The 23,592-nt window shown below is 37.0% G+C and overlaps 2 protein-coding genes and 1 long non-coding RNA gene across 7 annotated transcripts; 2 read left to right on the top strand and 1 right to left on the bottom strand.

The window, feature by feature from the left end:
- The first annotated feature begins 4,251 nt into the window (after window positions 1-4,251).
- On the top strand, window positions 4,252-4,702 carry LOC136237979 (uncharacterized). The gene is made up of 3 exons (XR_010692691.1): window positions 4,252-4,473; window positions 4,521-4,575; window positions 4,626-4,702. It is a non-coding gene; the product is annotated as an uncharacterized lncRNA (long non-coding RNA).
- A 4,418-nt stretch (window positions 4,703-9,120) lies between these two features.
- Window positions 9,121-12,640, top strand: LOC136237712 (long-chain-fatty-acid--CoA ligase ACSBG2-like). The gene is made up of 6 exons (XM_066027926.1): window positions 9,121-9,186; window positions 9,435-9,515; window positions 9,601-9,702; window positions 11,927-11,974; window positions 12,025-12,132; window positions 12,620-12,640. Exons 1-6 carry the CDS (start codon window positions 9,121-9,123, stop codon window positions 12,638-12,640), a joined length of 426 nt encoding a protein of 141 aa, XP_065883998.1.
- A 3,559-nt stretch (window positions 12,641-16,199) lies between these two features.
- Window positions 16,200-23,578, bottom strand: LOC136239008 (uncharacterized). Of its 5 annotated transcripts, none has more exons than XM_066029745.1 (6): window positions 23,434-23,578; window positions 17,196-17,260; window positions 17,107-17,135; window positions 16,924-17,016; window positions 16,414-16,478; window positions 16,200-16,352 (listed from the first exon to the last, which is right to left on the bottom strand). In XM_066029745.1, the coding sequence occupies exons 1-6, from the start codon at window positions 23,457-23,459 to the stop codon at window positions 16,277-16,279; spliced, it is 354 nt and encodes a 117-aa protein (XP_065885817.1). In that variant the 5' UTR covers window positions 23,460-23,578; the 3' UTR covers window positions 16,200-16,276. The 5 variants fall into 5 exon arrangements, with proteins under 5 accessions (XP_065885817.1, XP_065885819.1, XP_065885816.1 ...); XM_066029747.1 differs by having other exon boundaries at window positions 16,924-17,056; window positions 23,434-23,559; XM_066029744.1 differs by lacking the exon at window positions 23,434-23,578 and adding an exon at window positions 23,371-23,414 and having other exon boundaries at window positions 16,924-17,056.
- Between the last annotated feature and the right edge of the window lie 14 nt (window positions 23,579-23,592).

Raw genomic sequence — 23,592 nt, 5'->3', positions numbered from 1 at the left:
TGACGAGTGTGCACAATTGATTGGATGCACTTCTGAATTGATTGCTTTTTTGCTTCATGGGGTTTCTGAGGCAGCTGTGGTTCGGATTCACCTTCACACTCTAGTCCAAGACCAAGCATCTCCATCTTGTGTCCACGACCCTTCTTTCGATAACAAGTCACACACAAATCAAAGTCCTACAACAAACAAAAAAATGGTTTGAATTATGCAGATACAATCAATACAAGTGACAGATATGATACCACAGAGACACATGCATGTACAACACACCACATACAAAACAGATGTATGCACGCACACAATGTGTGTGCTGTCAGTAGCACACACATTTGTTCTAATTAATGGCCGAATCTATCATTGAGTGACTGTTGCATTATCAGTTGTTATAATTTGTGTTACACATGTTATTCGAAAATAATACTTTTAGCTACTGACAGCACACTGATGTGAGTACTATACCTAACCACAAGGTAGATACAGAATTGATATGGAACTACTTTATCCAAACAGTCACAAAGAAATTGCACATACATATGTAGCTCACTCTCAATAGTGTCCAACAGCTCTGGTGAGTTGAGACTAGTCCTGAACCTTATCCAATTTCTACTGAAGCATGTGGACCCAAGGCTAGCTATGTCAATGTTTCAGCAAGGAGACTTACCTTTGATTTCAAATCTGGGTACCACCATTATCCATAAAAACTTCTGGGGTTCTCCTGGGGCCAGGGCTGGGAACAGCAATTTTACATTTTTGTACCTGTACATATGTTACCATTTGGATTATCCACCACATGCTACCTATTCACCAAACTGTGGAGGTCTCTGGTTCAGCGCTGGAGGGACAGGCAGTGATCTATTTGGATGATGGGATAGTACGTAGCAGTGGGTGCCAAAAAGGAGTCACAGAATGCTAGTGCACAAGTACAGGAGGACCTTAGTAGAGGAGGTTTTATCACAAACAATGCAAAGTGCATTCCTACAGTGTGCATGGCTTGGTTTTTATTTATTTATTTATTATCAATTTACCACAAGGGAAGGAACAGTACAAAAGGCAAGCCTGTACAAGGTACTGTCCTAAAACAAAACACATACAACCACTAAACAAAACACACACAAAATAACACTTACAAAACAAAACAAATCAACAACAATTATAATTACATCTACAAAATAACAATAAATTACATAAAAATTACAACAGAAATGTCTGTAAATAGCGGTTTTGAATTGCAAGGCAAGATAACAGTCCAACAGGTAAAAATTAATGTACTGCAATCTCTATATAAAAATGCAATAGGCAAGTGCTCCCTCCCTTCCAAAGCCCTTGCTAGAATTACAGGTATGATGATCAGATCATTTCCATGTCCCCAGGGTTGGGTCCAGTTACCAGGATAATACCAGGGGCCTGTTGAACATACACATGTCATGACTTCAGAACTTCCCATTATCTGACCATGTAAGTAGTTATCTGACCATGTAAGATGGTTAGTGTGATGAAATTGAAAAATTCAATGTGCATAACATATGGATCAGGCCATCAGCAGTAAGGGATATGTTGTTATGCGGGTTATACAGTGCAACTTGGGTGTCATGTAGCACAAGGTACATGGCTGCCAGACGAATCCAATAGGAGCTCTATATGGCATGAGTTAAGAGCAATACTAGAACCCCTGGCAGCTAAGCTGGCTAATTAATGGGATGGGCAGTTCACCAATAACTAAGAAAAAGTGTATATACTGAAGAAACCAGATCTGCGGGATGAAGCACTTGCTATTTTTTGTTGACTTCGCTAGCACACTGCATCGAGCCAGAATGGGTACCAAGGCGAGATAATGAGGTTGCTGATTACCTTAGTCAGCATGTAGACTATGATGATTGGGGTCTGTATCATGTTATGATCATTGTGGTATCGTGGGTAAATAGATTAGTAATTCTTTAATCAACAAATGTAAATCACGCAAACAACTACAACAGCAAATAGATAAGCTCGAGCAAAACACCACTGTACATCATACAACAACTAGACAATAACTCAGACTAAAGTTACAATGGCGTCAATGTATTAGTGTTGGGCGACATATCGATATTATATCGTATCGTTTGATTTTTGCTGATATCGAAAAGTATCGATATATTTTTCAGAATTCGATATTACGATAAGACACATCACGTGATCTGAATTAATTTTAAAATGTGTATTTGGCACATTCAATGGTTAATTGTAGCTTTCCATTACCTTCAGCAATTTTCAAATCACTTACTCTTATGCATGTGGGCGGAAAATACCCATTGTGCATAACCATAGCTACCTCTACTATCAAATTTATGTACGAAAACTAGCAATTTACACGAGTAAATTAATGTTACAATATCGTATCGAAAAGTATCAATATCAGTCAATTTTAGTCAATATCGTATCGATATATCGTATCGTTCTGAAAATCCTGGTATCGCCCATCACTACAATGTATATTACAATACACATATGTGTTTATACGCATGCGTATTACACTACTACAATCATGGACAGAGTGTGGGGCCCCCCTGCAAATGAATCACTTTGTGAGCTATAATAATACCCTGTTCCCATGTTTTAGATCTAGGTTTTGGAATCCAAGCACAGATGTTTTCTGGCATATGGAAATCAACTGGCTTTGCTCACCTGTGTACTTGGTGCCATGTGTTATCAGACACTTGCTGAAGTGCAACGCAGCAGCAAACCTGATAGTACTGGAATGGCTATTGCCACCATTCTGGCCTCCCAGCTGAAGAGGGTAAGCCAGCCAGCTATACTACAGAAACCTGTACCCTCATACCAGCTACCTTATTTATTTTCCAAAAATTTATTTTCCAAAAATGTGCAGCCTCAGTTTGAGGATTAACGCACATATGAAACATGCATACAAAATGTTTTACAATATGATTGATTATGGGATTACTGATTGGTAGGGGAAAGTAATAATAATTTCAGTTGGTACTTAAAAATTTGTAATGATTGTTGTTGGATTAGGTCAGGTGGGAGTGAACTCCACAGTCTAATTGATCTAGGGAAGAATGAATTACTGTACTGATTGGTCCTTGCATAGATATGATGAAATCTTTGATCATGTCCTCTGGTGTTACCTTCACGAAGAAGAGGCTCTAGTTTGTTTGTAGGTGACATGTTGGCACTCCACATAATGCAGGTGCCAGTAGGTCCACAACAAGGATTTTTGTCAACCATGCACCCATGATACTGTAAAGGTACATGCTAGGGGCGCAACAATATATCGATATATCGATATATTGCAATATTTTCTATCACAATACAATACAATATATGTGATGAAACATATCGATATTGCTGTGTTATAATATATTGCATAATATTGCAGGGTTGTAATGGGCTGTGGCTTGTGGATAATTAGCCTATTCAGCTGCTACCCTCCTGGAGGGCGGGGAATCAAAGCCACTAGAATGTAAATGTTGATGTTTTAGAAGCCACATATCCTAAACAAACAGTACTGGTGTAGTATTACCTACTTGTACTGTAATATCTATCCCCCCCCTCCCCAAAAAACACCTTTGCTGTAAAAAAAGGTGCCTCCAAGAAACTACAAGTATCTGTAACCCAATGCAAAACAGATAAGCTGTAGAAAAACACTCCATGAAATTAATGGGTAACTGAAAGAGCTGATATCTAGAGCGGCCAAAAATCAATAATGTTACTACAACTGACTATGATTACCAAAGAATACCTTGGCTGTAGAACAGGTAAATTAAAGTAACTGGCAACCAAAACAGCTGATATCTGAAGCGACCAAGAATAAAAGTTAAGTTGATACAACTTACTACAATTATTAACTTGCAACATTCATACAGCTGTTCTATACATTCACCCTTGCTACATCCAAAATTAATTCTTTGTAACTCTAATTGGCTGGTAATTTGGCCGCCTTTTTTTCTTTACTCCTCAACTATTGAAAAAGGCAGCCAAATTACCAGCCAATTAGAGTTACAAAGAATTAATTTTGGATGTAGCAAGGGTGAATGTATAGAACAGCTGTATGAATAGGATTCAGTTAATAATTGTAGTAAGTTGTATCAACTTAACTTTTATTCTTGGCCGCTTCAGATATCAGCTGTTTTGGTTGCCAGTTACTTTAATTTACCTGTTCTACAGCCAAGGTATTCTTTGGTAATCATAGTCAGTTGTAGTAACATTATTGATTCTTGGCCGCTCTAGGTATCAGCTCTTTCAGTTACCCATTAATTTCATGGAGTGTTTTTCTACAGCTTATCTGTTTTACATTGGGTTACAGATACTTGTAGTTTCTTGGATGCGCCTTTTTTTACAGCAAAGGTGTTTTTGGGGGGATATCACTAATTTTTATCAGTTATATAATTTACAGACCCAATGTTCAAGCCATGGGGGTGTTTGATGAATTCTGCCTTGTAGAGGTGTTGCAACCAAACAGAAATCTGCTGATAGGTGGTGAGCATATAACCTACATTCCTCTAGTAGCTATTAAGTTTTCTTAGGACAAGGGCCAGTGGAAATTACTGGTCATGCCAAGCAATAATGGCTACAGTCAGGGTAACCAAAGATGCGTGTAAAGCACTTATTTGCAAAGCATGCTTTTCTAGGTGATCTTGGGGAATGCCACCATCTTGAAATAGCAACTCTGAGATTGCATCTGGGATCTGGGAGTGTTTTCAGACAGAGATGTAAATATTCAGCTATATTGTTCAACGACTGTTCTATTAGAGTATTTCATTGCCTGACTGTTCTATTAGAGTATTTATTGCTTGACTGTTCTATTGGAGTATTTATTTATTTTATTTTATTTTAATACTTTTTAATGCAGTTCAGGACTGCATTAAAGGTCAGTGGGTAATAGATACCCACTGCCAAAGAAACATACATACAATACAGAGCAATAACTAATAATTACAACTGTTAGTTACTTATAATTACAATAGATAGCTAGAGTTTGTTAAAATTGGTAGAAATTGGCGCTCTAGAGCAGCGGTGACAAGGGCACAAAAGGTGAAATGTACAAGCTCTCTCAGGGTTGAAGTTATTAGTAAAATGCGACCATAAGTAGTTAGTTAAACGATATTTAATTGTGTTGGTAGATAGTGAAAGATCAATGACTGGTAAGTAATTGTATAGTCTGGCTATCCTGTTAAAGTAAAAATGATGTTGTGTTACTGATGATGTCCTTGGATGATTCAGTTTTTGGTTAATCCCAGATCTGGTGTTGCCTCTTGCAAAAGTAATGTAGTTGTAGATGTTAAAATTATCAGTGGGTGACTTTAATGATTTTATTAGAAACAGTATATCTTGGAGTTCGTAGTGATACATGAGAGGCAGGAGATGCAGTTGTTCCAGTCTGAGTTTGTATGAGGATGTATAATCGTTAAGAATATATTTAGTGGCTCTTCGTTGAATGCGTTCTAGTGCAGTAATGTCTCCTATTAGTTGAGGCCTCAATAGTTGTGAACAATATAATAGTTGTGATCTGACTAGTGCTAGGTATAGACGTTTCTTTGCCTCAGCACTGTTAACCTGGAATGTTCTTCTGATAAGTCCAAAGGTTTGGTAAGCTTTCGTACATATGTTGTTATAGTGTGCTGACCAGCTGAGGTCAGATGTGAATGTTACTCCAAGATCTTTGTGCTGTGCTAGACATTTAATAGGATTTCCATTGATGGTGTATGTAGGGGGGACTGCTGTAGTCGAGAAGAAACGTAAATGAATAAATTTGGATTCGTGGAAAGGCAAGTCAGTCAGGGTGCTCCAATTAGAAGCTCTGTTGATATCAGTTTGTAACTTTGCAGTATCTTCACGAGATCTAATTGCATATAGAAGTTTGGTATCATCAGCGTATATAAAAGGAGTTGCAAATTGAATGAATTCCGGTAGGTTGTTAACGAAAATGACGAATAACAAAGGTCCTAAGACACTTCCTTGGGGCACCCCTGAATGTACATAACATAATTCTGACAGTGAATCTCCTATCTTGACACATTGATAGCGATTGTGTAGATATGCTTCAAACCACTGTCTTGCTTTACCAGTTATTCCAAAGGTTTGTAATTTGCCAAGTAAGTGGTGGTGAGAGACAGAGTCAAAAGCTTTCTTGAAATCCATGTATACTACATCCACTTCACATTTGTTAGGTTCAAAGACTTTTTCTGCAAATACTAGTAGCTGCTGTAACGTAGATCTTCTAGGAAGGAAACCAAACTGATGTTTGGTGGATTGTTCTCTGACACGATTAATTATATTATTATACACAATTCTTTCTAGAACCTTCGATAAAATACATAACAGTGAGATGGGTCTGTAGTTGCTCACAGAACTTTTGTCCCCAGATTTGTACACAGGAACCACACAATGAGTGCGCCAGTCAAGAGGAATAAAACTGCATGATATACTCATGTGAAAAAGATGGCAAATTATATGAAGTAGTGGCCCTGCACAGTGTTTGAAGATTTTTGGGCTAAAGCTGTCAATGCCACAAGCTTTGGTTTCGTCAAGAGATATAAGTAAGTCAAGGACATCAGAATCAGAAAACAGAATATCTTGAACATGAGGAGTGACACTGCTTGATTGTAAGTCAGATACAGATGATGTTGAACCTGTAAATGTAGAAAAAACTGAGTGGAAATAATTGTTAAATAGTTGAGCTTTTTCCAAGTCAGTAGATGCTGATTCATTTATGTTGTACATTTTAGCAGGAAAGCTTTCTCGCCCTTTGATACTTGATATATATTTAAAATTTTTGTTACTATTACTGTGAGCATAATTTAAAGCTAGATTTGTTTCATAATCATGCTTTGCTTCAGTTATCATCTGTTGTAATTTCCTTTGTAGATCCTCCACTTTAAGTCTTTTCCTTTCTGTAGGATGTCTCACAAGTTGTCTCTTAGCAGTGCGGAGGCACTTGATTTTGTGACGGATTGTTGGGTTAAACCACTTGGGATGATTTGATTCTTTAATAGAGATCTTAGGAACATATACGTAGATTTATGGCAGTTTTCAGGTATAGCCAGATAAACTCGACCTTTTTAGAATTCAATGCTAAGGTAAAGTCATATTCTGTAAGGAATTGGTTCATGTCCTCCCAGTTAACTTTATTGTAATCTATTCCAATGGCTTTTACATTAATACCGTGATATTTAGTAATACTGTGATACTTTTTATAGAAGGTATACTTTCAATACTACCTAGCACTATTGGCCTCCTTTAGCCACCAGTGGTGCAAAAAATCCTTGATGAGGTAACAAAAACAGTGATGCGGGCGAGGATGAGAAACTAATAATTAAGTTTATGTGGCCTTATACCATTATTCATCTTTTCTTTTATCACTTGGATCCCTATTTCATTGTTTGTTTAGTTTTTTTGTTGCAGCATACAGTTTTACATGTGTGTTTATTCTGTTAGGGTGACTGCTGTAATAGAGTATCTCGAGTCAGCATCCCACCTACCTAGGGATATAGTCACTATTTCTTATTTCACTATGCTATCATTATAATACAGCTAGGGTGTGGTCATTGTGTTTAACTAAGTAGAGGTGTGGTCTTCAAGCTTGATTGTTATTTCAAAACTCACTGGCATCTACTGGGCGTCCAGTACCTTTACAGTAGTGTAAGTGCGGAAATAACTTTGTGGAATCTAAAAGTGTATTGATACGGAAAATTAACACCTTGATATGGTTTTGTCAAATGGAGAAGACAATGACCAGATTGATTGAAGATAAATGAAAGATAAGGTGCAGAGGGCACGCACTCTTCAGATTCCCAAAAGACACATGCCACTGGTGAGTCATGTAGCAATTCTTACTATTGTGAATAAAATGACTGATTATATGAGCTAATATTATTCCATAAGGGTGAGTTCCATCTTAAAATATACAACACAGTAAATATTGCTAATCTATTGATATTTGGTTGAAGGAATTGTCTTTAGGTCTGGTTTTTAGATGCTTCAGTAACTGTACATGCACATTATTATGAAAGAGGCCACTGACCCGAAATGTGCAAACAGTAACATTCCTTTATAGCCTGTAATATAATATATCTCTTTGTTATAGTAGTACCTTATATCACCTCAAAAATTGTCTACAATGGTTATCGTTAACCATTAAGAGATATACAATGGCATCATGTGGCCTGTAATTTTGGGTGTAATGTATTTCGCGGACTGGACTTGCGGACTAGACTCACAGACTGAACTGGGAAACAGCTTTTAACCAGTAATCCAGGAATTATCGATCTCTTGCAACACTGGAGACACCACTATTAAGCTGCAACTGCTGGTACTGCTCTTCCTTATAAGTGATGACACTAGTACATGCACTAATTAATTAGAATACACTTACGATACTCGTTGATAAAGTGTGATGGAGGCTATTGTTGTAGCATAGAAGATACTTGTAAATGGTAGTGTGTTGCTTGCAAATACAAACAAATGGTATCTAAATCAAACAGCCAAGGATATTTAAGTTGTTGGTGTAAAAATATGTAATATAAAAATTGGTGGCCAAGAAATGGTAAATATTTTCTTATCAGAACGTGAATAAAGTATAGGAAGGATTGGAAAGCAGACACACAAACTGACTGGCTCATACAAGCCTATAAACATGGATTTTCCAATATAGCTTACAGTACAGCGTCCCATAAACAACACTAAGCACAAAAAACATCTTGCACAAGCCTTTGAACATGATTATGAAGTGCACTTGAGCTAATATCAAGCCCCTACACTTAAAACTACTGTAGTATTTAATTAATGTCAATGATAATCTAATTTATCACTATTAACGATGTAAATAAGGTTTAAATCATCCCATATAATAAACAACCTAGCACAAATTCTATTGTAGCACAGCCAGGCAATGAATTACCATATAGTATGACTAAAGCCTGCCCATCACCACGTATCACCTGTTAGACCGAGAAGCAGCCACAAAACTAAACACAGATCCAAGTAACAGCATCTCTTTAACATGTCTTGAATTTACTGTATCTTGGTTTGTTTACAATCATAATGTGAAGAGTGTATTTTAATTGAGCACAAAAGAAACAAATTGAAGACCAGTTATAAGTGCAGAGTTTAATATCGAGCTTCGAGATGGTGTTCAGAACTTTATTCTCTGTCATTGTAGTGTTTGACATTGTTTCTAAGCAGATAATTGTGGTAAATAGACATTTTAAGGCAAATTTTCCAGTCTGTTTATGAGTCAGTTTTCCAGACCATTCCATCTTTTAGTCTTGTCTCCACTTTTGATAACACTAGCTATTATAGTATTAAAGGCCACTCCCTTTTTCTTAAATTGCCAATTTGATTTGGTGTGTCACTAAATGATTTAGGTTGTTGGCTGTTGGTTAATTATGGTATCATCCAATCTAAGATCTGCAAGTGCTATATGTTTTATTACTTTGCAGATTCGTGACAAGCTCCCTTACTTGAAGGCCATAGTTCAGTACAAAGGAGAACTCAACAAGGACTATCCTGATACCTACACTGTATGATGTTGTATTGTTGTATGTACAATGGTAGTCTATAGGTTAGTAATAGTGTGTGATTGAGTATTTATGTGTCTCCTTGTAGTGGGCAAAATTTCTGGAACTGGGCAAGAGCGTGGAAGATTCTGTGGTTGATAATATCATCAAAGAACAAAAGCCAGGCCAGTGTGCTGTGTTGATATATACTGTGAGTGGTGTCCTAGTGACACATTTCTGTTGCATGTGTTGGTGTAATAGTCTTCAGTTTTAGTATTTGTACCTGCCATATGTGCAGGACAACTTTAGATTCCACATTAAGAATCAATGCATTGGGAACCAAGAATTATACATCATCCTTTTAAGCTATATATGTAACATGTCACTTTTAAAGTACATAAGCCTTATTCACTGCACAAAAATTTGTTTCCTCAATGTTTCTATACTGAGAACTAAATGAAATCTTAAGGAAATTAAGATGTTTTACACAAAAAAATGTCAGAATTTATGCTGAAAGGAATTTAGCATGTTTCTTTATAAAAAGTACCAAAACATACATTAATTATGACAATTCCTTATGCAATTGTATTTATATTCATAGGCGGATCTGAGGGAGCTAAAAATGGCTGTATTCGTGGCTCTTTTTGCCCCTTTGGACTTACAGGACAAATACTCTAATAAAACAGTCAGCAGCCAGGCATGCAAATATTCAGTAATAGTAGCTATTCTAACAAACTGTTGAAATCAATCTCACATTCAATCCTTCAGAGGGAAAACTTTCTGGGTAACATAAATTTTAGTTGACAGCTTACTATAAGTATCAAGATCGAGATACCCTAATAGAGCAGTCACCTAACAATGCTTAAATAAAAGTGACTGGATCTGCAAGAACCCCACATTTTAGAACATTTTTGAATCCGTTTTATTACATTTTCTTTATCTGACTAGCCAAAGGAATGGCCAATCAAACTTTCAGCTCTAGAAGCTGTGAACTTTCACAGTTACAGTGCTACAAAGTGGTAACAACAGAAAGATCTATTTGTACAGTGACAGTATGGAAAATAAACTATGGGTGCTTAAATAATTAGTCATAACTCAGAAGTGCAGTCCTGTACCAATGTATGTCATTTAATCACTTGTCTAATGTTAGACAGACAAATGCTCATATCTTCTATCTCTTTAAGAGCATTGATTCAAAAAAGATTTCTTGCTTTAAGAAACATGATGCCACCAAGGTCTATACCGTTAGCACCATTTCTTCATTGCAGAACAAAAGCTCAAGAAATTCATGGTTTTTTTTATATTTCGTAAATGTTTTACACATTGTGTTTATTGCATTCTATTAGGCTTGTGCTAATATGTGGGATTCTTGCAGATCCAGTCACAAATATAATTATAATATTGTGATAAACTGCTGAAATCACTTCCAGATACAATCCCAAAGAGTTTTATTTTAAAACATTTTCTGGGGGCATTCTCCATGTTTACATTTTCTTTAAATATCAAGTAAGCATTAACATCATTGCAGTCATTTCTTTGTTGACTTTTCACAACTTTTTCCCCAGGCTATTGAAGGCTGCACCCTTTTTTTCATAGCTGGGTTGTTTTTGTGTGGATAGTCACAGTCAAGATCAAACACATTTTCAGAGCAGCTCCAAACAATTCTAACAATTTTAATGGAATTTTAAAAGTAGTATACTTCTCCTGACTAACTAACCAAGTAACTGATGCCTTCAGCCAAGCATAACTCATCTACTGGTAAACTATGGGCTCCATTGATTAGGCCCGAGATGTGCCTCTTACCTACTGCAAAAGCTACGTTAGATGCATCATGGAGGTGATTATGCTAGTCTATTGTGTCCCATTGTTTTCTCCACTACTGTGTAGGTGAAGATTTGTGGTTAGCATGTAATGGCCTCCTTGTGCTGACTACTACATTTATATAACAGAAACTGTCCATAATTTCTGTAGTAACTAAACTGATTGCAAAGAGGTGTTTCATTATTCTTCATTTGTTGTGACATGTAATGGGTGGAACATAGCTGAAAATGAGCACTCTGTTTTCAGTAATGGTTGTTCCTCCAGATGCAAAATTCGTTAATGATATGTCTGGTGCCATTTTTTCTTATGAGGTAGTATGCATGAGCACAAGTCACATTTGTGTTGCAAAACAGTATGACAAACAAGCACAAGGAGAAATTAACAAGGCTAGTTACCTACACGTGCAGCTATATAGTGGACATCTAGTCCGTACTTCAGTTGTAGCTAGAAGACTGAAGTAGGGATTAAATAACCACTATATAGTTGCATTTGTAGGCTACTTCCCTTGTTTCAGCACTTCTTATTTATTTATTCGACACCTACTCAAATTTATTTTTCCATATTAAATATGATGGTATATATATAGGCAGGTGTGTCACTATTATCTTTTACAGTCAGGAACTACTGCTAATCCTAAAGGAGTGATGTTAAGTCATGACAATGTAAGCTGACAAATTTGTGTGAAGCTTAATTATGTTGAGTTTCTGTATAGCTCACATGGACTACAAAAGCTCTGTTGGACACAATTGGTTCTGATAAAGCTGAAGAAGTTACCAAGTGTACTATTAGCTACCTGCCATCAACTCACATATCTGGAATGGTAAGTGGATTTTTCCTGTACTCTAATATTGCAGGTGGATGTGAAAAAATAGTAATACATACATCATGCTGTATATCTTGCTTGTATTTGTTGCAGGGGGGGGGGGGGGGGGGGGGGGGAGATTTGTGAAGTTTCCAGAAACTGGTCAAGCATATTTAGGCAATTAAAAATTGATTTTGCATTGATTTGCAACAGCGTTGAAACCGGGTAGGGTCATCTGGGTCAGCCTGGTCACATTTTGTCCAGGTCATCCTGGTTTACAGATTATCTGGGTGTGACCTGGATTGGATCATGTGAGAAACGAAATCATTAGTGGAAACTTATTGATGTTAGTCACACAGCTTTTTCATGAGCCACGCCCACTTATGCTGCAAGCATATGTTCAGCCATGCCCATTTATTAGTAACTGCAGTCTGTAGCATGAAACCATGTCCAAGCTTATGTGGAGCCACACCCACTAATTGATTGTTGTACGAGTTGTATATAGTCTAGTCTTGCAGCAGGATAAGTACTTTGTGAGCCACACCCACTTTAATATATTGGGAAGGTGTAATACTAGGTATGCACGAAGCCACACCCAATTGCTGTCTGTAGCTATGTGGAACCAAACCCACTGACTGGGTTTAAATTATAAACTCACCGGTTTCGTTATCACATAACTACTGTTTACTCAATACATTAATCGAACGTTAAAAACGTAGTCTCGCTCTAACCAAAACATAGCTCTTGGTGCATGCCTTGGCATTAATCAATCAGGGTCACATCCGGGTCAAATCCAGGTCAGTGGGTCATCCGGGTCAGCAGTAGTGACCTGGTTTCAACGCTGATTTGCAAGGTTAATATCGAAATATCCTAATAGGACACTGATACGGTACAGCTCAACTATAACTTCATCATACCATGCATTAACTAGCATGACTCCATGCCATGTTTGTATGTGGCTCACATCTGTGTACTCACCTCACTTCTAATGGAAGGGTCACATGGAAGCACACGTGTGGTCTCATTAGAGCGGAAGGTCTCATGGAAACACGCAATATTCATTATTGTCGTGGAATATACAGTGGAAAACCGTGCAGTGAAATGTAACATAACGTGTACCGCAATTAGCTAGTACTCATTGTAAGTACATGCATGTCAATAAACACATTGTCCTCTACAGCGACATCAAGCACTCACCATCAGTATACGTATTTGGGAACCACTATTCATGTGATTGCCTAAATAAAACTACAATCACAATGTGACAGTCGCCTTCAGACTCGCTACACTCAACAGACCTAGACGTACAGGGTTTATACCACCCAGCAGTACCTTGATATGTGCGATAGCTATCTGAGATGAGTTTGTTTACGGATATGATGGCTCGATAATGATGCTGGCTATATCTGAAGTTATTGAATTCAGATTTTACATAGTGCAATGGATGCCTGATACTTCTTGAACATGACCCTGTAACAGAACATTCAAGTAAGTACGAGAAATATAATATATACAGCTGTACGTGTACAGCTACAGTAGGGATGACTCATGAAATAAATCATGCAAATGTCTCAGCTGTGGATGGAATGTTGCGAGTTGATAGCATACAATTTAATATCATTGATGTTTATGTGAGATATAGGGAAATTATATTTTAATGAGTAGTTAGCTGCAGTTCCACACAAAATCACGTGTGCTATAATGCATGGGGTACCATGCGTGTGTGAAGTTATAGTTGAGTTGTACCTTAGAACTGTCACATTATATATATATATATATTAAATTGTCAGCTTTGAAGATTTTTTAGTGAAAATTGTTACCAGTTTCAATCTCAAAATACATAATTTCAAAAATTTGCTAGGGAAGTCTCCCCCTTTCCTCCACTGTACATACAATAAAAAAATTTGGAAACTTGTCACCAACATTCCTGAAGCTGGCAGGACACCTTATAATTGTGTCAGTGCATACCCCACTTACTAATTTGAAATACCAGAGTACACATAAATTATATTGTTGTATTACAGTGATATACATCAAGCTAGGAGTTTAGCTAGCCCACCAAATAAAAGATATGATTACTGGATTTTATACTTACATTTTATTTTATGGTTAGGAAAGCATATATATACACATCTGTGGTTTGAGACATGTGACACTAAAGTGTGCCATGCCTATTTTCAAGCTAATAGCCTGCACCCTGGACATCAGTATGATTGATCACCCACATGAGCGTAGAATAATAGCCCACAATACACCAGGTGACCAATGATCCCAGCCAGTAAAGTCCACCCACTAGATTCATTTTATATACATACCTTATGATGGGTGGCAGCAGATAACGTTGCTCCTATGGATATATGGAATGTTTACTAAGTCCCACAATTGATAGTCCATCAGAGATGGTCTATGAACAATTCTACTATGCTAAACTATGACAAATTACATGTGAGTAAGTTTGTGCTTATGGTATGTTAGTGTTTGCATGTTAATTATGAGGCATGCTATGTATATCATATGAACCATGGTTACTTTGGTGTACTGCACTTATATACTCCCCTACTCCTCAGCCATGCAATACACCTTGTAGTCATGTTATATATAGTACATATACTTGCCCGATTCCAAGTAGATACTTAAAACCTGTGGTTTGAGGTCTATGTGCATAATATTATAAAACCAGTGACTCAGGGGCATCAGAGTAAAAGTGAAAGTGGTAAGGCTCAGCATGCCCTAGGAAAATTTTAATATTGTACATATTGAGATGCTATTTGGAGGCACTCATTAGGCTGTAGTACTGTGTGTAAGGTGCTAGCTAGTTTGTTAGTTAGCTAGTTACTGTACCTGACAGATGTTCAATAATAAAATTAAACTGGAGACTGACCAAAAACCACCTATATTATTCTGTTTAATTATTAAACCTTATCATTTGAGTTTATTAATGAAGAGATAAACTGTAAGGAATGTTTCCAAAGCAGCTACAAAGAGAAACAAGGTCAAAACTAGTATACTGGTAATTATTTTTAGAGATGCTTAGTACGGACGAAGTTGACATGAAGCTGTTCTGAGAGGAAGATAGGTTAGATAAGTGGTGTTTCTGTCCATAGTTACAATTAAATAAATGTCAAGTATTCCATGCTAACCACTTTTAGTTTTGGCCTCATCAAGTTTAAAAATAGATATCAAGACTCACGGTAGTGAGTCGCGCGGCCAAGAAACTACAAAGCGCACGCCCAATTAAAAGACGCGCGGCCACTACTGTGAGTTATTTACGTGTAGGGCCGGTTTCGCAATATTAGTCCTAAATTACGCAACATCTCTCAATAGATTTGTATTGCGTTACGTGATAAAAAATCTTTAGGAGTCGTTATAGTTTTCTTGCGACCTCGCTAAAATAAAAAAAGTAACCATCGCAAAATAAAAAATAAGCGTATTTCACTTTATTTCTCTACCTTATGTTACAACTACTGTCACGTTATACCAGTCAACCAGTCAACATAGCTGTGTTTGTATAGTCCATCTAGCACTGACATTATTCAATCCTGGTTTGCCTATACGCGTATTTTCTTCAATCAACCTCTAATCCCTACAATAACTTTTAAAGACACGACGTGGACACAAACTCTAATGCCTGATAAACAAGTTGTGACAGCATGCTGAACCGTAAGTTCCCTAGGGATGGCCTTTTAAGCAGAAATCTTTTAAATTCCATTTAGTACCACACCCCATGCGAGTGTTTATAAATCGCCAGTTGTCTTATATGGTTTGAAGAACAAAATCACTAGCGAAGGTGCTTTAAGCATACTCTTCAATTCTCTATTTACATGTAATTTTTAATAGATTAACCACAAAGGCCGATAAGGTGAATACAAAAGGTAACAAGCCTTTAGGGGTTACCACCTCTATGTAGTGTGTACCATGTAGCTTGTGTTGTGGCTTTCATTAAGTATTATGCACACACAAATAGTGCAACAAAATTTTGTAATGGATTGCTCGAATGTGGTTGGTGGTGTTGTGGCTCGAATGTGGCTCGTGGTTTGCCAGTGACCATGTATGAGTTGGGGTTGGTCCACACAACTTACACAATATTCAAATTTCATGATGGCCATGATAATTTCTTGCCATATGGTAAACATACAACAATGTGTAACAACGTTAATTAACATCACATCAAGACTTGACTAAAAATAGTTCCAACAATAGTGATGATTTCTTGTATGTCAGCATGACGATACTGAGACCTGTAAAAGAATAAGCAGGCACTGAAGTTAACACCTTAAATTAAACACTCATGCAACTGACCTGGAACATCGGTCGCAACACCAAAAACACTTGTTTCGATATCTGATGACACAATCCAGCAGGCACTGAATTAAAAGAGAATGTACAAAAAATCAATATGCCGGGCTGTGTCAATAATAGCATGGATAATCGAAATGAACAAAAATTATATCCCAGGCTAAGTGAATGAAAAACATAACTGTTGGGTAAGCATGTTAAACCAGAACATTAGGACATTAGTCAAACCAGAACATTAGGACATTAGTCAAACAAAAGTACGCTATCACAACTTGGTCATAATACAATGTTTGTACCACCGGACTTCACACTGGTTGCCCAAAAATTGTGCCATTCCGGGACAACAGCATAATATTATGAAACAAATAGTTACTACAACACAGAAGGCTTACTGTTGCACTGTCTACACTGATATACCATAATTTAAAAACATAACAGGTGGGCATTAAATACAATACACTTAATATCTGGGTACTAGGAAAAAATCACTAACATCACAACATGTAAACTGACCTGGAAATTAACACCCTTGATGCCACTACAGTCTACACTGGATACTTGTTCGAATCCATCAACACTATGCCTGATACATCTGAGTAGACTGACCTGCAAATTCACATCACTAGTATACAGTGATAATTGATAACTGCAAAAACAACAATTGCAATAATACAATTCTTCTGTACGTCAACTGACCTGAAATTCATGACACTCAATACCGAGACCTGTAAAAGAATAAGCAGGCACTGAAGTCAACCTTAAATTAAATACACACGCAAACTGACCTGGAACATCGGTCGCAACACCAAAGACATCTGTTTCGATATCTGACGAAACAATCCAGCAGGCACTGAATTAAAAAGAGAATGTGCAAAAAATCAATATACCAGGCTGTACCAATAAAGGATGAATAATCAAAATGAACTAAAAATATATATCCCATATGCAGGTTAAGTGAGTAACATAACTGTTGGGTAAGCATGTAAACCAGAACATTTGGTCATTAGTCAAACATTAGTCAAACAAAAGTATTTACCAACCAGTAAACACAGATACGTACTACAGTGGGCTAGTCTTGTCTTCTAAAGCTCAAGCAATGTAACATTAACAGCATGGGGGTTTACAAGTGTTTAGAAATCATTTCAGAATGCAATTAGAGCATAATATCTACCATTAACTTTGTAGTACATTTCAAAAGAGATTTTGACCATAATCATACAGTACGGTAGTACTGTATAGTAGGGACCACAAAGGAGTAGGTGTGGCCCACAAAATAACATCACCCAAAAACCAGCTTAACTTTTCCCCGATGACACTGAGGTAGTATTGGTTAGGTAAAACAAGCTTTCAGATCGACCTGAAATAAGTAATTAGTTTTGAAATTAAGTAATTTCCTGGCTGCCAGCACAAGTTGTTGGCAGACCATCAATACATACTTGTATTGTAAAGTATTAATAATAATAAATAATATTAATTACATATGTGAACAAACTCTTACTATGATGGTTTGAAACTTGCATTGTCTTACATTTACTGATATTAAATGCTATTTGCCCATTCTGACAACATTGTTAAGTCTTGCTGAAGTGTTTGATGGTCTACTGTACTATGGATGACTTTATATATCATATATCCAATCATCTGCAAAGAGTTTTCTCTGGCTGCTAATAGCTTCAGTTATCAGTGTTGGGCAAGTTACTTTGTAAAAGTAACTAGTTACATATTACATATTACTTGCAACTGAACTATTTAGTTACAGTTACATATTACCCATAAAATAAAGTAACTATAATAATATTACATATTATATTACTTTGTGTCCACAGCCTTAAGTTGTCACGTGTGAAACTACCACTTTTTCACGTGACATGATTGTGTTGTTGGACAATGTGCAAATCTTGGTTATAAGTAAGAAGCTCACAAATAAGCTTCATTCAGTAGACTTCATTACTTCGTTGTGGCTAGGCGTTACTCAGAGGATAACTAACGAGATCAGTAATTTCGTTACTTGTAGTAATAATATTATGTAATATTAGACTCGTTACAGTAACTATATTACTTAGGTAACACGTTACATTTGTAACTTGAGTTATATTACCCGTTTTTATAGCGTATTTCGTTATATTACTTAGTTACCACAAAAGTAATAATATTACGTAACGCGTTACTACTAATGTAACGCGTTACTTATGTAATGCGTTACTTATGTAACGCGTACAATAACAAGAGGGTAGGACCCAAACTGAACCTTGTGGTACTACGGATACAACTTGACAAGGAGAAGAAAAGGAACCATTAATGACAACTTGTTGAGAACAATTGATTAAAAAGTACTCTAACCATTTCACCTTTAATACTGTAAATTTCAATTTTAGCTAGCAATCTTTTGTGTGGGACTTTATCGAATGCCTTGGATAGATCTAATATAACAACATCTACTTGGAGTTTGTTATTTAATGCTTGGCAACAGTGTTGGGCGTAATGCGTTACTTTTGTAACGCGTTATGTAATATTAGTATTTAATGTAGTAACATTTCCAAAGCTATATAGTAATATCTAACAGATAGTTACTTTACATAAGTGATGCATTACTAAAGTAGCGCATTATACTCATTACTGTAATATTATTACCTAACAAAGTACTAACACAGTGCATTACTGTAATATTATTACTTAATGAAGTACTAAAGCATTACTTTACTTACTTAACTAGCTCGTTACTGTAATAATATTACCTAGTGAAGTACCAACGCATTAATTAACTAGCGTGTTACTGTAATATTATTACCTAACAAAGTATCTTTATACATTGTGTAATATGTAATATAACATATTACTAGTTACTTTTAACTGAAGTAATATACTAATAATGCATTTCATGTAAGTGGCAGTAATGAGTAATAAATAATATATTACTTTTTAGCCCAACACTGCTTGGCAAAGTCATCAATAACAGTAAGCAGCTGCAATTCACAAAAATGCTTTGACCTAAAACCAAACTGACATGAAACCAAAATGTCATGTGTTTCCAAGTGTTTCATAATTTCACTTGCGAGTAGATGTTCCATTGGAGCAACATATGTTGATTTCCACTGTCTAGGGATCTCACCAGTGGACAATGATTGTTGAAAGAATGGGTTAGCATAGGAGTAACTTCAATAGCAACATGTTTTAGAACATGTCCAGAGATAGCATCAGGGCCAGGAGATTTGTAAGGATTCAATTCATATAAGAGTTTGAAAACATCATTTGGACAAATATCAATATCATTTATAGATGGAAACGACGATACTGGGATATTTTCCAAATCCTCCCTTGTAAAGACAAACTTAAACTAGTTATTTACAGTTTCTGCAATTTCTTTGGGTGTAGTGACTTGATCAGTTGGTGTCTGTAACAAACTAATTTCAGTTGTATCCTGTTTTTGAGACTTTATAATTCTCCAAAAGGTTTCCTTCTATTGTTATATGGGAGTTCAGTGTGATTGTGTTACAGAGGCCTTTCAACGGTACCCCCCACTAATTGCTGGAAGCCTTATAGTGTAACTAGCTAGATAGCCTAGTTACAATAAAGTGGAGAGTGGAATCCGCTTGACCGCATGATGCAAACTTCTATGGGTTTTGACTATGTAAACAGCCAGATCAAAACATTAAGCAGCTTTTTCATTGCACCATACATTTACGCGAAGGGTCAAATACCTAAACAAGTACACTGTTAAAATGAAGAGTAACCACAACTCTCAAGGAGTTCCCAGTTTAGGGAGGATTTAACACCCCTGGAGAGTAACCATTACTCCAAAAGAGTAACTGGGGAGTAACACATGCTCTGAAGGTGGTGTCACTTACTCTTCAGAGTAATGGTTATTCTCTTCAGAGTGTTGGTTACTCTCCATGGAGTGTTAAATCCTCCCTACACTGGGAACTCTCAGAGTGGTGGTTACTCTTTATTTTTAACAGTGTATCTACCGTACAGTCTAGAGTCAATTAAGTGTTGATTAACGGACAATACGATGTTCGAACAGCTGCCACTCACTTCCTAGAAATCCTGCAGCTTAGGTTATTGTACCAAAAGGTAGGCAACACTAAGCAATGATTATCCTCCAATAATCAACTATGCATGATTAATGGCTTAAAAGTTGTAGGCACTCACGGCAATAGTATGCTCGGTCAGATATATTCTACGTTCGGACAAAACTATCAGTTTTCAGACTTTGATTTTTACTACTAGTAAACAATGTCCAACTTATTTTAAATTTGTATACAATATACTTGTATTCATTAGCTAGTAATAGCCAAAAAATGGTTTCATTATCTGTAGCATAGATCTGCATAGAGGAAGTAGCAGCCTCACATTTTTTTTGCGGTAAATTCGGACGCATTTTATTATTAATTAATTTAGCCATGCCCACCAGTAAAGTTAATGTTTTTGCATCAATTGCACCAGTGGGTCCAGTGCTAAAGCACAGAAGCAGGTAAATAAATAGCTATCTTTCAAGAGTAGAAGTGTGCTTTTAAAGTTTATATTCAGGATATTTTCGTTGGTACACTGCATTTTGGCTCAAAAATGAAGGAGATGCACGCAAGATGGAAAAATGAATTTACGAAAAATTACCTCCTAACCACCCACAAATGTTATAGTCTTGGTGCCCAATCACAAAAGCCGTCATGGAAATTGAAAGGCGTTTCTTTCTCTACCTTGTATGGGTGCATAAAGCGGCATTCACGTGCATATTTGGGCACCCATGTAAGGTAGAGAAAGAAACGCCTTTCAGTTTCCATGACGGTTTTTGTGAATGGGCGCCAAGACTAACATTTGTGGATGGTTAGGAGGCAATTTCCCGTAACTTCATTTTTCCACCTTGTGTGCATCTCCGATTTTTTTTTCCTTACTTTGGCCCCTTTTCTGTTACACCTTTTCAGCTATAAGTCACTAAGTCTAAGTCCTTGAAATTAGGTTAGGTAATCCTAAGGCTGCAGCACATGTTGCTGCAGACCTTCAGTGCTGGTCACTGTAAAGCATTAATACAAAAAATATATATATGCAATTTAGGAGCCAAAATCCAGCGTACCAACAGAAATATCCTAAATATAAACTTTAAAAGCACACTTCTACTCGTGAAAGATAGCTATTTATTTACCTGCTTTTTTTTAATTTATTTATTAATGTTTTACAGCACAAGTGCTGAAGGTCTGTTGGACACCTGGTCCTACAGCCTGCTCAAAGACTTTAGCTACTTAAGGTGTGTTTGAAAAGTTGGAGAAAGGAGAAAAAATCCATGACTGGACCTAGGTAGCCTTGAACCTGCAGCCATCCGATTTACGCACTGGTGCGATTGGTGCTTCTGTGCTTTAGCACTGGTGCAATTGATGCGTTTAATTATTTATTTATTATTTTACAACGCCAGATTCGAAATTACAGAATTAGAAAGGCTATGTACAAAAATAGTGTGGTGGTGTTGAGGGTCAGATGGCACCATTCTATATAGCTACAGCTCTTCAAAAGGATTGAAATTCGCGAATTACTGACTTCACTCACGAAAATACTGAGCTACTAGTTTTCGCGAACAACTTAGGCCACGAAAGTGTTCGAACTGTTATTAGGGTTGGCAATGAAAAAATCAACCTCTATAGTTTCTTCTCCAACTATGGGTGATCAATCCTACCCAAGTCTACATCAAAACCGTAGTGTAATAAGAAGGTGATTCCCCTTGCTCTTTCTGTAGCGCTCATTAAAAATTTTCGCGATTTTTCAGGTTTTTAAATCAAAATGGGAAGCAGCATCAGCGATGCTATTTAGAGCACTTCAATGTTTCTATGAATGGTGCATTACATGGTGGTCACTATGCTATCGAAACGGATGCGTATTGTTGGTGAAACAGATGCTGCGAATTTCTAAATCATATAGCATGAGAGAGGGCATCAGTTTGCGTTGGCACGTAAACACTGTAAATCTCCACTTAATAAGGTCCAAAAAGGTGCCTGGGAGTTAGTAAACTAAGCTTGGACTTCGTTAAGTGAGTTTCAGTGGGTTGATTTTTCATTGCAGACTCGTTAGCTAAGCGCCGTTTTAGCGAAAATTGAAGTAGCTACAGCGAATCACCTTTTAAGTAAGTGTATTTTGTAGAGCACCTCACCAATAACCCAAAACAGCAATGGAAAACATTCTAGATGTTCCTGCCCATTTTTATGAAAACATGATGAGCCGAAATCCATTAAAATTTACGACATGGCTATATCCGGGTGTCACTCTTTTCACCCTATTTCATAACCCTACAGAACTTAGACAAAAAACGGTGAACCAAAAAGGCGAAAAAAAAAGTGTAGTATTGAAGGGGAATTGAACCCAGAATCCCAGTGTGATGGTCCAGTGTGCTACCGATTATGTTACCGCTGCTAGCTCCCTTGATTCCCTTCTTTTGTATCTTATAAATGTGACTAACGAAATAAGCTGTATATAGTAAGAAGAACCTAACCCTAAAGGTGAAGAAGAAACCAAAACTGAACTCTAACCCTAACCCTAATGCTAACACTACTAGACGCTTCCCCTAAAGTCTACTACTCGTGGCAACTACTGGACGCTTCCCCTAAAGTCTACTACTCGCGGCAACTACTGGACGCATCCCCTAAAGTCGACTGCTCGCGGAAACTACTAGATGCGTGCCCTAAAGTCGAAGAGAGAGAGCAACAACTACAGTAGGAAGTCCGGATGCTTTTGAGCTTAATATTACGTAAGGGTTATGAAAGGTGGTGAAAAGAGTAAAACCCGGATATATCCCAAACGGAAGGCATTTGGTCGCTACCGAATCCACCATTTAAAACTAGACCATAGTGGTAGGCTCCATCCCCTGAGTTACAAGTTTATCCAAAGAGGGTCGATTTTTACTATTATCCTCGCTGTTAGCAACAGAAACTAAGCAAATAGCTAGCTATAGATTTACAGTAGTAGCTATAGGGCACTCACGGTAATTCACATAGCACTCAGTAATGTTGTATTCTCTCATTAAACATGTGTCTATATAATCACCTCGATGCTGTATCTGAAGTCTTCATGCCGTTCTAGTAGACTAAGGGCCCTGTAGCTAGCCAACTCGTCCCTCGCTGCAATCTACGCGATCAAATCCGGCACTAACGAAGCCAACTTGTGATAGCTATCCTTTTTTTAAAATCTGATAGCGTCATCATA

Source organism: Dysidea avara, chromosome 11, assembly GCF_963678975.1.
Source record: "Dysidea avara chromosome 11, odDysAvar1.4, whole genome shotgun sequence".
NCBI classification, from domain to species: domain Eukaryota; kingdom Metazoa; phylum Porifera; class Demospongiae; order Dictyoceratida; family Dysideidae; genus Dysidea; species Dysidea avara.
This window is presented reverse-complemented; position numbering and strand designations above follow the sequence as displayed.

What these genes read in the sequence shown, in the direction of transcription:
- LOC136237712 (XM_066027926.1), top strand. Translation starts at nt 9,121, where the DNA reads ATGGTGTTCAGAACTTTATTCTCTGTCATTGTAGTGTTTGACATTGTT. An exon ending in GTGCTGTGTTGATATATACT is followed by an intron (nt 9,703 to 11,926) that starts GTGAGTGGTGTC and finishes TATCTTTTACAG; the next exon opens with TCAGGAACTACTGCTAATCC. An exon ending in TGATGTTAAGTCATGACAAT is followed by an intron (nt 11,975 to 12,024) that starts GTAAGCTGACAA and finishes GTTTCTGTATAG; the next exon opens with CTCACATGGACTACAAAAGC.
- LOC136239008 (XM_066029743.1), bottom strand. Translation starts at nt 17,392, where the DNA reads ATGCTTACCCAACAGTTATGTTACTCACTTAACCTGCATATGGGATAT. An exon ending in TCAAGGGTGTTAATTTCCAG is followed by an intron (nt 16,479 to 16,923) that starts GTCAGTTTACAT and finishes CTTTTAATTCAG; the next exon opens with TGCCTGCTGGATTGTGTCAT. An exon ending in TGTTGCGACCGATGTTCCAG is followed by an intron (nt 16,353 to 16,413) that starts GTCAGTTGCATG and finishes ATTCTTTTACAG; the next exon opens with GTCTCAGTATCGTCATGCTG.